Source organism: Excalfactoria chinensis, chromosome 14, assembly GCF_039878825.1.
Source record: "Excalfactoria chinensis isolate bCotChi1 chromosome 14, bCotChi1.hap2, whole genome shotgun sequence".
Taxonomy (NCBI): Eukaryota; Metazoa; Chordata; class Aves; order Galliformes; family Phasianidae; genus Excalfactoria; species Excalfactoria chinensis.
The window spans coordinates 12325817-12341688 of record NC_092838.1 but is presented as its reverse complement, the minus strand read 5'-3'; the positions used below and the strand labels follow the sequence as shown (position 1 = coordinate 12341688).

The window sequence follows — 15872 nt, the reverse complement described above, 5'->3', positions numbered from 1 at the left end:
TACTTACCGGACCTGCACTTTCTGGTTTGTCAGTTGGTGATTTAGCAGCAGTACCTTTGGAAGGCTCCATTCTCTTATCTGGAGTTGAACCCATGTAGTCTGGTGGTGGGAGGACAACACCAGCTTTTTCTGCTAGATTCACTGAACTAATGCTTCTCACCGGCGCAGCGCTGCAAGACAGAACCCAGCAGGTAACGTGTTCAGTTCCCATAATACACCTTTTCTCCTTGTCTTTAGTCCCAGGAAAGAACAAAAATGTGTAATTAAGGCATATAATCTCTCTGAAGTCTGTGGGACTTTAAAGTTGGAGTGATGATCGTTCTTAGGTCTCTGTGTAGCCGTTAAACCATGGTAATGTGATCCAGGTACGATAGTACAGACAGGAGATGCTTACTGTATGTTACTGAACATCTGGTTGTGTAAGCAGAAAAGGAGTATTTTTAATAAACTTTAAAGAAAATTTGGGCATTTTTGCACATTCCATCCAAAATATTACCTTGACACTGGAACAAAAGCTTTTTCTTCTGTTTCTTCTAGTGGTCTAGTATATGAGGATGGAAACCATCCTTTTCTGTAATGGAAAAAGATTTCAATTTCATATGATACAAAATTGGAAAGATTTTTCAAAAGTCAGCACCGGACAAAACAGATGTTTAAAGGCCTGGGTTTTAGTATACAAGATCAGCCTGAAATACATGCAGTGAGATTCACCTGGTAGAAGTCCCCAGTCAGTGACAGCAGAAAAAGGTGGAAAACTACGCACTAATATCTGCTAGAGACATTTTTCCTTTGTGTTCAAATTTTCAAATCATGTAATAGATTGATTATCTTACACTTTGGTTGACTCATGTTCCCCGTAAAGCCAGCCATCCTTTTCTTCAGATACAAGAAGTATGATGGTATCTCCCTGTGCAAAGCTAAGTAACGTCTTGTTATTTCCAGCAGTATGTGGAAAGATTGTCTTTACTTTCTGCCTTTTCATTATATTCAGCCCTGTGGCAACAGAAGTTGAGCGCGATAAACTGGCATCATCTGAATTCTCTGTCAAAAACAAAACAAAAAAGCAAAGTTAACCATATTAACAAAATACAATTAGCCGTCAGAAAGAGATTTGGTAAAGCAATGCTCAGGTTCAGTGTAGTTGTGAGACTTTGTACTGTTTGGGTTCTGCTTAGACTCTCAGTTATCTACCAGTTTTTCTTGTCACCAGTTCTTATATTTGTGTATATTTGTATACACTTATATATGTGTATATTTGTATACACGCAGACACACTACCACAGTAACATTGAACCAGCAGACATAAAAAGTTATGTGTTAACTTGCTGCTGCTTTCTTCTCTTGGCATAAAGAATGTGAACCAGAAGCAGCTGCAGAAGACTCTGAAAATTTTCCATCCTTAAGAAACAAGTCCAAGATTTGGTTTCATTATCATGTCCAGCACTGAGCTTCAGCCGAATCAATGAGAATTGCAGACACTTGGCACTATGCAGACATTGGGTGTTTTCCAGAAGATGATTTAAAGGACATCTCAAAAATGTATGTTATTTGACCAGCACAATGCACTCTAGAGGCACTTTTAAGGAGGAAATGCTGGAACTGCTGTTCTAGCACTGAGGAGAAGTTCTGTGTTTGTTTAGTTGTGATGTAGGTTTAGTTCTTTCCCTGTAGCAGAATAAGTCAAAGACTCATATTTTGCAAACTAATAATGTACTGTAACAGGATTTTACATTTCAGGTAAAGAAGTGCAGGACAGTTTTGTCCCATGTACATTCTCTCCTGGCTGCTGTACACTCTTAAAGGAAACCATACCAGGACTACAGTGTTAGTTCGTGCCTGTTAGTGTGCACTGAAATAATGGTGTGTATCTGGTCCGACATCATGGAACGTATTCTGCTGATAAGGTTGAGAGCACAGGGAGCAGTTAAGCTGTGTTAATCAGGGATGCATGGCAAATGATTAAAATAAAAGTTAAAGATAGGTGGATTCATTTTATTGTGAGCGGTTGTTTCCTTCTTATGACGTGCACTTCACCTGTTAGGTAACTGATACAGAAACACTCTGTAAAGACCATTTTATACTCCTCCACATACCCTGGAATTCAAATCCTGATAGCAGTCACAAAATCCCAAAGGTAATTTTGAGTTCTGTAGCACACCCTCTGCACGTACAAGGTTTGCAATGAGATGACACTCACCTGCTGGATTGGTTGATCTTTCAGAAGACACCTTTGGACCCATGGCAGGATTGTTAAACATGTCCACAAGCGGACTGGTGTATGCCCTGCCCACAGGAGCAGGGGGCACCTTTGATGCATTTTCATTATGAGCATAAAAATTGTTTCCAATCTAGAATCAGAGAAAACAGGGAGGTGAGACGACTTCCTGGACTGTTTGCAACATAACCTCTAGGAAGCAACACTCAGGTATTCCCAAACTGTATGTATGTGAGGCCTTTCTGCTGGGCCTACCTTGCTATGAAACTTCTGACAGAATAGTTTGCAAGGGTCCTGCTCCCTGATGCACAGTAGTTAGTGGAAATGCTATGAAAGCCCCAATTTCCACAAACAGTCCACTAGATCAGTGCATTTCTTAACATCACTACTGGAGGTACTGAATTCAGAAAGTCAGTCACCAATGGTAACACAACATGCAAACGGGGAATTAAGAATCTAATTTGTACCTCAGTATTCTGTAATAAGAATCAGGGGGAAGAAGGAAAGAATAAGAGTTAGTTTATCTTGAACCTCAAGTAAGTAATTCCTACCACTTACAGACAGGAAGGTTGGAAGTAGTATGGCAAAACCTAGGCTGTCCCTAAGGCTGTGCCCTGGACACCCAACTGGAAATAGCCTTCTTTGCCTGTGTGCTTCTGCTGCTTTACTCTGTATTTCTCCAGTAGTAGAGCTTCAGTTTAATAGTTTTGCTTTCCTACCCAACCCCAGTATATTTCATCTGATGCGTGTCGTAGCCTTGAATCCAAATGCTTAAGTACAATAGAAAGGAGTGAAGCCAATCTGGACCCATTTGAAAGAGAGCCCTTAACTATCAGGGAATGACATACCATGGTGTTTCTCTCTATCATTGGTGAAGGCTGCGGAGTTCCTGATATTGGAGTGGAACCAGGTGTCCTTATTTCATCAATCATCATCTTGACTTTTTCAGGAACTTTGGTGGCATCGCTACAGATCTCCTGCCACCCAGGCAGCTTGGCATTGAGGAATTCTGCACACTGCATCCAAATTCAAGAGGTACTCAGCAAAGATACGATTTTGTATAAAATTACACAGAGCTACTTGCTAATTTTTGTTAGAGAAAAAAAGAAGATAACCAAAGCGAAACGGGAGTCTTTCCAAACATGTTCAAAGCTAAGTAATATCTCTTTGAAGTATATAGTAGAAAGAGATGGTCCTTTTTCATGGTCAGATGTTAGAAATACCATACTTTTTAATGTATGATGTTTTAAGAAGCCATAGTAACCCCTTACCATTTGCAATAGTACATTTATGAGAATATCACATCACAGACATCCTCTACAAACAGACCACAACTCTTGTCTGGCACTACAGTGCTCCCAGTGCTATCTAAACTATTCATGGCAGTCTCACCCAGATACTAGAAGAGATCTTGAGATCTCTGATACAATTAGATTTCAGGAGCTTCATTTCTTTACATGCATGCCACTGACCTGAGCATGATAGAAGTGCATGTGCTGGGTAAAACTGCAGTGCTTGTCAACTAGAAAACAGAATCTTCTTTTTTCTTCAAGTAGAGCTTCTCTACAGCCTTCTGCAATAAATCTCTGAATGTCTGTCTGTCGGGAGCTCACAGTTTCCAAATACTAAGGGAAAAAGAGAAATAAATCACATACAGTCTGTGAGTTTTATTTGATACTCTATCCAGTTACTGAACTGAGTTCCAAGAAGACAAGAAGAAGTTATCAGAAAGGTGGGGCGGAGTGGCTTTGCTTCCCAGACATTTTCTTTTCATGCACACAACTGACTTCTCCAATCTCATCAGACACGCATGTTTTCTTATTATAGGCAATCGGTGTTACAGGGTGTGAGGAAATGGCACCAGAGGAGAGTCAGGTGTCGGGAAGAATTTCCTCATGGAAGGGTGGCTGGGTGTTGGAATGGCTGCACAGGCACTGGCGGAGCTGCTGTTCCTGGAGCTGAAGAGATGTGTGGACGTGGCATGGAGTTTAGGGCTGGACCTGGTAGGTCACTGGGTGGTTGCAGCTGTTTTTTAAGAGTTTTTTTTCCAACCTAAACGATTTTATGATTCTATTGTGTGTGCATGGAGACAACGGAGCAAAACAAGAAAAAGAATTCTATCTTCTAAATTAAATGCCGTAATAAATATGAATATGACTTCAAAGCAGCAGCAACTGAGCAATTTTAAGACCACAGGTGTTCTCTAATTGGTCTAATTACCTTCATCTGCTCTATAGAAGTTCTATTTACTCTCACAAAGCTGTGCTTCACTTTAGAGAGGAAAAAATGAGTTACTGAAGAGACTAAAGTGTATTTATCTGAGGTTATGAAAGTTTGTGGCTAAAATGTGCTTAAAGGCTAATTCCTGAATTCTCAGCCCAGTACATTAAAAATGAGCTGTCCTTCTGAGTGGGGGTTAAAACGTAAAGAGGTAAGAGCTGGTAATGATTCGTGTTTATGTGCCTTGTTATCAACAGAGCTTTCTTTAAAGAAAAAAAGTAAATAGAAAAATATAGAGGAAAAAATCTAAAAGCAAACATAACGTAGTATCTCAGAGAATAGTTACCATTTAATGTGAAATAACAAGTTCTCTATCTACACTGCCTTGCCATTTCTCATTTGGCCTCAAGATGGCAATGCTGTTTAAGAACAGTAGCAAAGTTACTAAACAAGTTATATGGTCTACTTCGGGAAATGCCTTTATAGCAAATTACTGCTGAATTTACACAACAGAGCTGAGTAAACTAAGGGTGCAGTTCCTGAGGTGCTTTAAGGCCGTTCACCAAGTAGTGGCCGTCTAAGAAACCCTGAAGCTGAAGTGAACACCTTTGCACCGTGCAGCAGCACAGCCAGCATTAAATTGAACTGCAGTAATTATTCTAGGAGTGCCTTTAACGTTCAACAGCTCTGAGAAATCAAAAATAGACATTCTTTGAAGTTAGTTTAGCTTGCCAAACAACGTGCAGGGCAGCTGTGAATTAACTAATTACGTTGCATGCACAGGAATTGTTGTAGGCTTCAGGAGTCAAGCTTTGACAGACCCAGGTAGGACCTGTAATAACTTCGTGTTTGCTGTTGACCAAATCTCATCCAAAATGAAGTTAAGAAAAGAAAAAAGCAAACCAAGACCCAACACACTGACCTCCATTTCTTTATGCTCATATTTCATTACGTTTCTTGCTCCTTGGCTTTTCCTTCGGATTTTTTTCAGCTCAGCCTGAGACTTCTCTAGGGAATCCAATTTACTTCTGTGTTCGGTTTGGTACCTCTTTAAAGTTGCCTGCAATCAGAGCGTTTACAAACATCTCAGTGCGCTCCACAGTGCCGCTTGTGTAAGCAACCAGAAAGCATTACCATAGATATTGCTAATGCATATCAAATGAGGCGGCCAATTGCTTTTCTCAGCTGTGGGTTAAGAATGCTGTGAAGTCATGCACTGGTTCCTATTTTAACTCAAAATAAGCACAAACGTTTTTGCCATGTTTAAGTAGAGCCCAAATCTAACGACACGGTGATTAACAAACTGTTAGGGAACAATGGTAAATAAAAGATGACCTTTTTGGTATCAGGACTGAATATACTTACAGTCATGTATTTTACATCCAGGTCTGTTTTCTTCTCCAGTTCAGATATAATTTCCTTGTGAAATTTCTTAAACTTTAAAGCAAATAAATTAAAGGTTATTAAAAATCAGCAGAAATGGTTCTTAATTTCCAAGGGTGAGGCAGGTTCAGAAATGGTTGAACTTACACTTTCCTCTAGGCTGTCATTCAGTTTCTTGTGCGTTCTTGAAATTTCTACCAGAACTTGGCCTGTTGGGAAGCACACAACCATATTGCATTCTTTCATAGAGTTCTGAAGCTGGTTAACAAGCAGCAATAAAATACATATAAGTAATAAATTTGTTAGCTAAATTAGCAGAGATAGGAAACTTCCTGCTGTTCCTTAGCACAGCAGCTTAAATAATTAAGTGTATCTGGCCACAAACCAACCAAGAAGCTCATAAATGACGGAAAAATAATCAGTTGTGTTATTGTGCAAGCAAGGCTTGGTGTGACAAAGTAACTCCTTCCTTCTCCCCAACGTAACGTGACTGACTCTTGCCAATGTGGGGCATAGGACATGGAGACCAGGGATAGCTGCTGCAATTCAAACAGCTGCTACCCACTCAGCCTGCAAACCGAACCTTAATGTTTAACCACAGCATCAGCACTGCGGCCTTCCACGTTCACTGACAGCTAAATCTGCTAAAGCAGATCTGATACGTATGCTGACTATTTCTCATGTTGATTAATTTCTCACGCTGTTTTATCAGAGATTACGGCCTGTCTGTATGGCATTAACTAACTGACAGTAAAGGCAGATTTCTCAGCTTCCTCTTAACAGCTCCTAAATACACCTTTGCAGTCTGCTAGCACAGTCACGCAGCTTACTTCTAACTGCAGCAGCTCAGAGCAGGAACGTTTTGCTTTTGCTTTAGGAGGCTGAGAGGAAAAGAACGTCATTCCTTTTGGGTGCGGTTCTACGTGCAAACCAATCTGAGCTGTGCCTGCTGCAGTCCTGCCCTGGATGCAGCCACCCCAGCATCCCCGCCCTGCTGTGTCTGTAGGGCTGTGCAGAGGAGTGGCTGACAGTGGCCTGAAGTGCCTGGTTTGACTTCACCCAGATAGAGCTGGAGGCAGTCACTGGTCTGACAGGGCCGTGACAAAACAGCCTTTTGTCTGGAGAGGTTTTATTGTTGTATTTCCATGGCAGTACATGGGTTCCATTGCAGAGCCGGGCTGTTGTCATGCCTCCTCCAGTCATCTACCTGTTTGCCCATCAACTCCACACTTATCCCACCCTGAACTACTTAACAGATGGTGCTTACAGCATTAAACCTGAAGCGGTGCTGGCCTAATGTACAGGTGGCCCTACAAAGCTATGGACAGTAATTCTGATTTTGGGATTCTGTGCCCTGGCAGAATCATGGCACAGAACTGAGTCAGCACCCTATAATGCCTCCATTCCTTCAGGTGTAGGCAAAAGCTCCCCAAAAGTGCAGATAATTGACAAATTCAGCTAAATAAAATGAACGGCAGAACTTCTCATCTCTTTCTTTCTCAACATCTCGCCAGACATCAAGACCCATCCCTCCATAGTGTACACTGGGGTTCTGGTAACCCTGTGCCTGAAGCATCTCTGTTGTGAAGAAAGGATGGCAGACCTGGGGCAGCTCAGCCTGAAGAAGAGAAGACTGAAGGGTAACGTTACCGATTCTTATATCTGGTGGGTGGGAGTCAAGCGGATGGGGCCAGGCTCTTTTCATGGTGCCCAGCAGCGGGAGAAGGGGAGGTGGGCACTAAACATGAGACAGGAAGTTCCATACAAACAGCCTACAGTGATAGGGTGCTGGTGATTGAAAGCACAGAAATAAATACTATGAGAAGTGAGAGTTACTACAGTAATCATTTCCTATGCAATAGGAAAGCAAATACCGCGTAGTTACATAAACACTTGAAGTAATGGACATCAGTAAGCGGCCTTGTTATTTTTAAGGCTGCAGAGGGGAATGCAATTTAGTCTGTAGTCCTGATTTCACCCAAACCAATGGAGAAGTTACATGTTTGTCTGTAGTGGCACTTAGAAACTAGAGGAGTTTTGTAAAAAAGGAAAAAACCCACCAAGAAGTGATAAAAGAAATTGGGGAAAAATCTCCAAATAGGACTATGAAGTTTGCTTGTCTTCAAACACACAGAACACAGAGCTGCTGGGAATTCATCAACATCCGTGGGAGACGCTGGAGTGGCCATTAGAAAATGGTCCCTGTGAGTTATGTAACCTTTTTAAAGGAGCGTATCTGCGCTCTGTGCGCTGTGTGTGCTGGGAGGAGCTGCTGCCAAAGCCGCACACTCAGTGAGCACTTGGCAGCGCCGGCACAGCGCAGTGCTTTCAGCAGGCAGCCCACAGGGGCAGCCCACAAGGCCGGGCATTGAGCACACAGCCCTGCCCTGCAGCGCTGCAGCTCTGCCCGCTGAAACGGCCCATTCACCTGGAGTGGTGTGGATGGAAAACATGACGCTCAGGGTTTGTTATTTCTGTCTCACACAGCTCTGCATCTGACCGCGGCCTTTCGGCTTTGAATACTTGGGTAGTAAACTAGCTACCTTTGTTTTTTAACCTTCATTGCAAAGAGTACTGCCCTAACATATCCTGAGTTTAAGAGAACTTTAAAATTGACACTTTCCTTCTGAACAGTTTGTGCTGTACTATTTCCCAAGTTTCTTTTCTTTGCACATCCTAGAACACATTTTGTTTTTAAACACCAGTGACTGTTTCTCTCATTGCATCTTTTTCACCCCCTCACCAAAGGCTCCCTGTGCTCTGTACATCAGACAAAACCCATTTTGTGCTGGGATCTCCTCACTGCTACCAGTAATGCAGGGGCACTGGGTGTGCCGGCTCACCCACCTCGCCTCCTCTTTCATGCTTTGAAAAGAGCTCACAGTGAGCGCACAGACCTATTAAGATTTAAGTTATAGTTTACATTAGAGGTCAGATTCCTCTCTTTAAATAGAGAACGCTTTGTAAGTGGACCTCTACTGTGGTCTTTTATCACCAGTTTAAGATAATGGGTTACCACATTTGGACAGCCCTCCTGATTAAGATTTATATAGGAGGAAGGCTTTTTGTAGAAGTGTAACTCAGGAGAGGTAAAATGAGCCCAGGCCTCCACATCACAGCATCCAAATGGGATGAGAACCACTTCAGGACAGTACGTTGATTTTGATTACAGTTGAGAATTATAAAGTAGCTCTAATAAACACAGGAGGTCACTAGATTAATGATGACACCAGCGAGGGCCAGGCCCTGGTGCAGAGTAATTATTCAGTTTGTAAAAAGGTCAAGAAAACTACCTGAAGTGAGGACAAATGTATTACTCACATCAATTAAATATATTTTGCTGTGTATTAAAGCTGCTCATGATCAGGCTTAATGAGACCTCTTAGTACAGAGTAACCAAGTCTCGACCTTGTCATCATTTACTGTCAAACCCCACAGCTAGCAAACATGCAAATACTCTACAGAATATGACTAGACTGCATGATAACAGACTGCTTACGTCCAGTTTATGACAGACGTGCTGTAAACCAAACCAGCTTTTGGCATCTTGTTATGCAGTGAATTGACAAATGCAAACCACCATGGTGAGCATAACTACTATAGCACTTCACTTTCAAAGATACCATTTTTTTTGCTTTACGTTCCCTCCCACACTAAACACAAAATCTTTGTGATGAAAACAGTAGAAATACATTAAATATTTTAATATTTAAATAAATGTAGAGCAGTTGAAACTAGGCTGTGTAATACACCCACAGTCTGGAATATGACCATGGATAGTAATGCCAAATTGCATGGCGAATTAATTTCAGTTTCAGGTGGGTTTGGTGCACAGCAGAATGATCTCTTAAGGTGAAACCTTAGAAACTTGAGGGTTTTTTTAGGTTAACCCAAGGTTGTTGGTTGTCTCTATATTTTCTGTTAAGAAAGTAAGACAGACTAGAATTCCATTAATGCTCAGTTGCATTAATGGATAAGTAAGAACCACTAACGCGAAATACACAGCACTTCTCCACGCAGCATCACGTGAGGAAGAAGACATCTCTGAACAACTGTCTGCACAGTAGATGAAAAACAAGGAAAGAGATCTCTAGCAGAAAACCTCACTTGAAAATAGAGCAGATAATAAACATCTTCACTGTAAGGCCAGAGTACAGAGCTTCTGCAGCAGTTGCAGTTCAATCTCACTGTTCACACTGAGCAATTCGAGTGGTTGTTTATCTTTTTAGCTTTTGCTGACTGCTGTTCAGAACAGAAGATAGGAAGAGTTAGTTCAAAATAGAAACAAGAATGGAACTTGGTCAAGTTTTGTCAGAGAAGCAAATATTAGCAGCTACCCCAAAAATCACTTAAACTTTTAAAATATCAATTGGCTATATTAGAATTGATAAAATTATTGATTTCATCACCTACTTGGAATATAGTTGGGATTTTGTTTATCTTTAAAGGAGGTCACTGGAAAAATGTCAAGTTTCACTGAAGTGACTTTGTTAGGTGCCTGGGAACAAAGTGCTCAATTGGAATCACTCCTTTATCTCGTGTTGTCCTATTTTGCATTCAGGGCAGGTCTGGTAACCTCACGTTTTTGAGATGAAGCCACTTAATTATTTGTATTAAATGAGAGCAGAAGGCTGAGTCAAAGCTACACACACAGACAGGACAGGTCAGGCGTACCACGAGCTCCCACTTCTGTCAAGAAGCTCTCTCTGCCCAGTTGCCCTTTGCCCAGAATAAAGGCACTGATGACTAAGGAAAACTGGAAACAAAGTCGTTGGAAGTCATTAGCCCCTGAAAGGAGGTGAAATGGGAAGTCTCAAAAGAATGCAGAGCAACATAAATATAACTGACCTAAACATCTGTTAAGCTTCAAGTACATTCAATTTAACATTCTCTCTAGGAAAGATGTATTGCAGAAGGATTTAATTGTGCAGCAGATACTTGAAAGAAGGCAGAAAGTCTTAATGGGAATTAATATAAGTGAAAAAACAAGAAAAGGCAAAACAATGTGTTGGTTTCCAAACGACTGACTGTGCTCTGCTGCTCATGCAGTTTGCCCTGAATACTTTGGGGGGAGACAACCTGTAGAGTTAATGCTCGTGTGCACATGAATCAATAGGACTAGGTCAAGTCTGCCTTTACTTACTGCATGAGCGAACATGAAGTGGGCAGTGAGGAGTAAATCTGTCTGTGGCTAATGCTATAAAATGGCACTGACACACGACCAGTCAGTCCCTGTTATGAAGGTGACTGCAGGAGGTGAAGGAAGAATAGTTATGTCTTTCTAGAACAGAGTTCTGTAATAACATATATATATAGCAATAAAGTAAGATTTTCAATTTCTAAGTTGGACTCTCAGATCAATTTATATTTAAAAGTACAGAAAGTTCTCACTAAAATTGTGAGCAATGGATATTTCTGCAATATAACAACCAAATTAATTCACTTGAAACAAATTAGATTAACACAAACAAAGCCTCCTTTATCCAAAGATGAAGTGCATGTCCATGTAGTAGCACAGCACAGTGAAATCCAGGTGATATTGATAAGGAATCAGGAAGAATGGAACGGAACATTGTGCTGTTATTTACGCATGCAAAAGTAAAATTCAGAGCTCACGGCTGGCTTTGCAGATTTACCTTCTTCCCTTAGACAGGAGCTGCAATGAAGTCACTCAGTCCACCTCACAGCATTATGCAGTTAAACCCATAGTGCAGTTTTCATGGGATCAGAGCCCTTTCAGGGTTCTTTTCCCTCAGAATACACAGCTCCTTGCTTTTAGCACCCCTTCAGCTATTCCAGCATTTGATATGAAGTTGATTTCAGAGTGTTGTTTTTCTTCTAACGTTAGCTCATGTTGCACAACCTGCAGTATTTAGGGAATAATCTGAAACCGATGTAATGCTCACAGTTGAGAAGTTCCAGTTTCTCCATGGCTGTGTTTTGTAAGTTGTTTTTTTTCCCCCTGGAAGTTACACTGTTTCCAGTTACTTAAAACATTAGTAGATATGTTAAAGTCTTGTTGGTAGGGGGAAAAGAGAAAGCCTTCCGAAGTTCCTCAGAGCCTGGAAGATGCCTAAGTATCATGGCTTCATGACCAGACAAAACCAATAAGCAGTAAACAGGATTACACAAGGCACTGTTGCTAATTTTAAGAGTTCAGCTCCAATGGTATTAGGTGGCAAAGAGCCCATACTGCTCTACTTTCTCCTCCTCATTGGACTCTACTGCCTGTGCTCCTGTATGGCTCCTATCTGGAATTATGTCCCAGCCCTTGCACATACTTTTCATGTACATTTGACCAAAGTAAAAATTTCAATTGCTCAATGTTAAAATCACACTGCAGGAAAAAATAATAATAATAATAAAATAAAAATAAAAAAGAGGAACTACAGCCCCTGTGTTTATGCAGTTGAGTAATTTCTTCCCAGCTACATCATAGTCAAAATACTCCAGCAGGAGACCAGAGCTGTTTGTGTTCTGACTATGCTATATTTTCTTCTGCTGGAGGTACCTTTTACCATTTTACACTGGGTTCTGTGCTTCCTAAAATGTTTGCTTCATTCAATACGTACATCTTTGTATGTCCATATATAGCACATACAAGCAAATACATACAGATATATGCATTTAACACCGACAGCCCATTCCCTCCATGCCAAAGGCAAATAGCATCAGGAGTGAATACATGAGCAACAATCAAGACTGTGAGAATTTCCAGTTCCTCTAAGTTTGTTCATGCTGTGATGCTCCTATTTTGCAATTTAAACAAGAAAAGCTTATGTTATTTTGAAGAGTAGTGTGACTTTCCATTTTAACAGTTTTCAGCCTTTTCTCTCCCAACCTGATCTCAACTCCCAGTCAATGAAAAAAAAATATCAGAGATTAAATTGTTTTAAACCTACTACATCACTGAACAGATGACAATTAACATGAAGTATTTATCTGGTTTCAGATGATTGGTAAGTATGGTAACTAAATTTTAATGTTAATTTAAAAAGGAAAGGAAAAGTGTATGCCACATAAATAATGCATGAAAAATGGCAAACTCGTTTTTCCACCTGTTACTCCATTCGTAATATCTTTAAAGGCTGACAGAAGCTTTTTCTTTTAACCCAAACATATAAAGCAGACTACATTAAGGTATGTGTGTCACTGACTGATCTTCCATGGGGCCCTGGAAGCATTAATGACAACAGCTTCTCTACTGGAGCTGCAGCAGTGTTGAACAAGCAGCTTGTGGGCCTTACCAATCAGGTGCAAGGAAATAAGTGACAACGCAAGCATGAGCCTGAACTTGCCTGTGGGAGGCCCTGCTGCTTTTAGGCCTATTAGTTAGGGGTGGTCACACAGCAAAGACACCCTGTGTTTGAGCAGAACTGCAACAAGCAAATGTCATCAAACAGCAAAAATGGGGGGTTCCTAACAGGTTTCCAGTGCTAAAAAAGGACAAATAGGTAAGGCACTGTGCTGAGTGCTGCATGAAATGCAATACCGTGTTGGGAGTCATTGCCTTCTTTAATCACAGAAATCTGAAACTGCTGGTATCAGCACTGTCAAAGATGTATCCCATGCGAGACGTTTTGGTGAAAGGCTTTTTTGTGGAATTCTAAGAGAAGTTTTTTTTTCCTCCTTAGGAATGTAAACAAGATCTCCAGCTGACCCTGGGCTTTTTTCAGGAATTACTAATTGGTAAGAGCTTACTGCACAGACAAAAGAAAGGTAGAATTTTAGGGGATTTATAAGCTACGTACATACATGATGTGATTTTCTTTGCAACAATGTCATTTGTTTTCCATTTTCCATACATTTGTCTTACTGAGGAAGACAAACAAGATCATGTTTTTCTCTACACAGGCTTGCAGGCCTTTTTTCTTTTTTTTCCCCCAAAAGATGTACCTGGGGGAGAAGATGGTGAACAAAAACTGATTGCTTAGCATCAGCTGAATGGCTGCCTGCCTGCCCAGCCTTGCCAGCAGTGATGGCATTATGTTTGGGTAAGTTAGGGGAGCTGCCAGGGAACACACACCTATTGTGCACAGAATGCAAGTTCCCACACTGTGGAATTAATTACTATTTTCTGAACAAACAGCAGTCACAATCAAGTAAATGTTGCATGCACTCACAGGTGAAACTCAGGGCATCTTTTCCAGAGTTTCTGTTGCAAAATGAAAGATGTTTTTGCTACATGTGAGGCCCATGTGATATGTAACTATTTCAGGACAGCCAGAATGCCCTTTGTTGTATTTTCCTCTATTTTCTTAGGCCTCTGAAGCACAGCATGATGGTATCAAGTAAGCGCACACCCACTTCATTTTGAATATCTGATTTTTCCCTCCAGGGGGTACAGTGTTACAGATGTTCTGTATGAAGGTCCAGAGCCATTGTACACAAGTGGGCGTTTACAGCAGCAGGTACAGAGACGCATGCACTTGTGTCATGCTGCAGAAGTCAATGCAGCGCAAGGCACATTCACAGTGAGTATCCGAATGGCTGATTTATCAGTGCACACACACAGCTTCCAATGGCTCTGCAGCAGACAGCTGGGCAGTGTACAAAATATGGAGCAGTTCAGGCTTAAGAATGCAAGACTGAAGGTTTGATTTTCCCTCTTTCCTTCAGCAGATTCATCACAAGTTTATATGCAGAATTCTGAACATCAAAAGCCACAGTACTGATTCTAGAGGAAAAAATTCTTAATATTAACATTTAGCTTGGTTTAATAATGGTTTATAAATGGTTTATAATAATGGTTTATAAATGACCTTGGAAAGCAGAACTATGAGTAGCAAGAAGTTTCCACTAACTCAGCTACTGTTTCCATCACTAGCAATGTAGAAAGGCTGGCTGCTCTCCTCCTGCCTTACTTAAGGCAGATTGGAGGTCTGTGTAGCACTGAAACAAAGTTACTACAAAATTAGGAAATAGAAAACCTCACTCCTGGAGGACTGAAAAACACCCCGTGTTTCATTTTCAGGGCCATCTAGCTACTTCTGTTATATGGCACTTAACATTTGCTCTCAGTATCCAGAAGGATAAGCAGGAAAACAGGAAATGTAATTAGGTTAAATGAAGCTAGTTGCACTTAAAATAAAAATTAGAAAGTGGGTGGAGAATCATGGGCAGCGGAGAGCAAAGAGTTGGCTTACTTAAGCAGATAAATTGACCCTCTCGGCTGGAATCCTGTTTCACTTGTCTTCGGAAGATGACACGCAGCACCCTGTCCTTCACTGCCTGCTTTAATCTAAAGAAAGATCTGTCATCTTGTCCCACCTGACTGCATCACTGCCATCTCAATAGGACAAACATTCTACCTTCAGTGGAGACTGTTGGGCAGAAAGAAAGTGAAGGGTGACAGCAACTACTGAACCTCCTTAGCTCCTCATCATGTGGAAACTTCTGGGAAACTAGCTTAGAGGCTGCAGTTGAAGCAGTTAGTAGGTCAGGCCAGCTTTTCCTATGGAGCATTAATAAAATACAGTTATAGTATATTTATAATAAATGGGGCTGAAAGAAGGGACTGAAATCTTCTCTTACATAATAACAGTGAGTCCTCCACACTCAGTTCCTGTGCAATAAGCTCTATGTACAGACCCACAGTGTAACTGTGACATTATAATTGCTATCGATACAGTTGCCACACAATAAACAAATCGGGACTTTATACTCAGAGTATTATAAAGGAGCTTAGCACCTGCCAGTTATTGTAGCTACAAGGGGACAGCTGGGAAAACATGAGAAGAATTCAATGAATGTGCAGGAAAACTTCCTGGTTCCTTCAGCTAGTGAGAGCTGTAAAGATAGATTACATGTCTGGAAGACAGCGTTTGTTACAGTTATAAGCACTGATGTTCTACTAGACAAAACCTCACAGAGCCGTGTTTTAGGTGAGACAAAAGAAAAGGTCAGGAACACATGATGAAAGTTAGTCCTTTTGGCACGGATACAGCACTGAAGGATTTATGTGAGATTACCTTCAGTGCGTCATTGAAACGTGAAATTTCATCGTGCTGTTCTGATATGCTGCAATTTGAATGGTATAAAACTATATTTTTAA

The 15872-nt window shown here is 41.0% G+C and overlaps 1 protein-coding gene across 1 annotated transcript in view; it reads right to left on the bottom strand.

The window, feature by feature from the left end:
- BAIAP2L1 (BAR/IMD domain containing adaptor protein 2 like 1) overlaps positions 1–15872 on the bottom strand; it is a 34532-nt gene that overhangs the window by 4407 nt on the left and 14253 nt on the right. Inside the window, exons 4-12 of the mRNA XM_072349331.1 lie at positions 5966–6027; positions 5801–5872; positions 5358–5495; positions 3688–3840; positions 3064–3231; positions 2198–2348; positions 834–1041; positions 497–571; positions 8–170 (exon numbers count right to left, since the gene is read on the bottom strand). Coding sequence (XP_072205432.1) covers positions 8–170; positions 497–571; positions 834–1041; positions 2198–2348; positions 3064–3231; positions 3688–3840; positions 5358–5495; positions 5801–5872; positions 5966–6027 — 1190 coding nt within the window. The remainder of the gene's footprint in view (positions 1–7; positions 171–496; positions 572–833; positions 1042–2197; positions 2349–3063; positions 3232–3687; positions 3841–5357; positions 5496–5800; positions 5873–5965; positions 6028–15872) is intronic.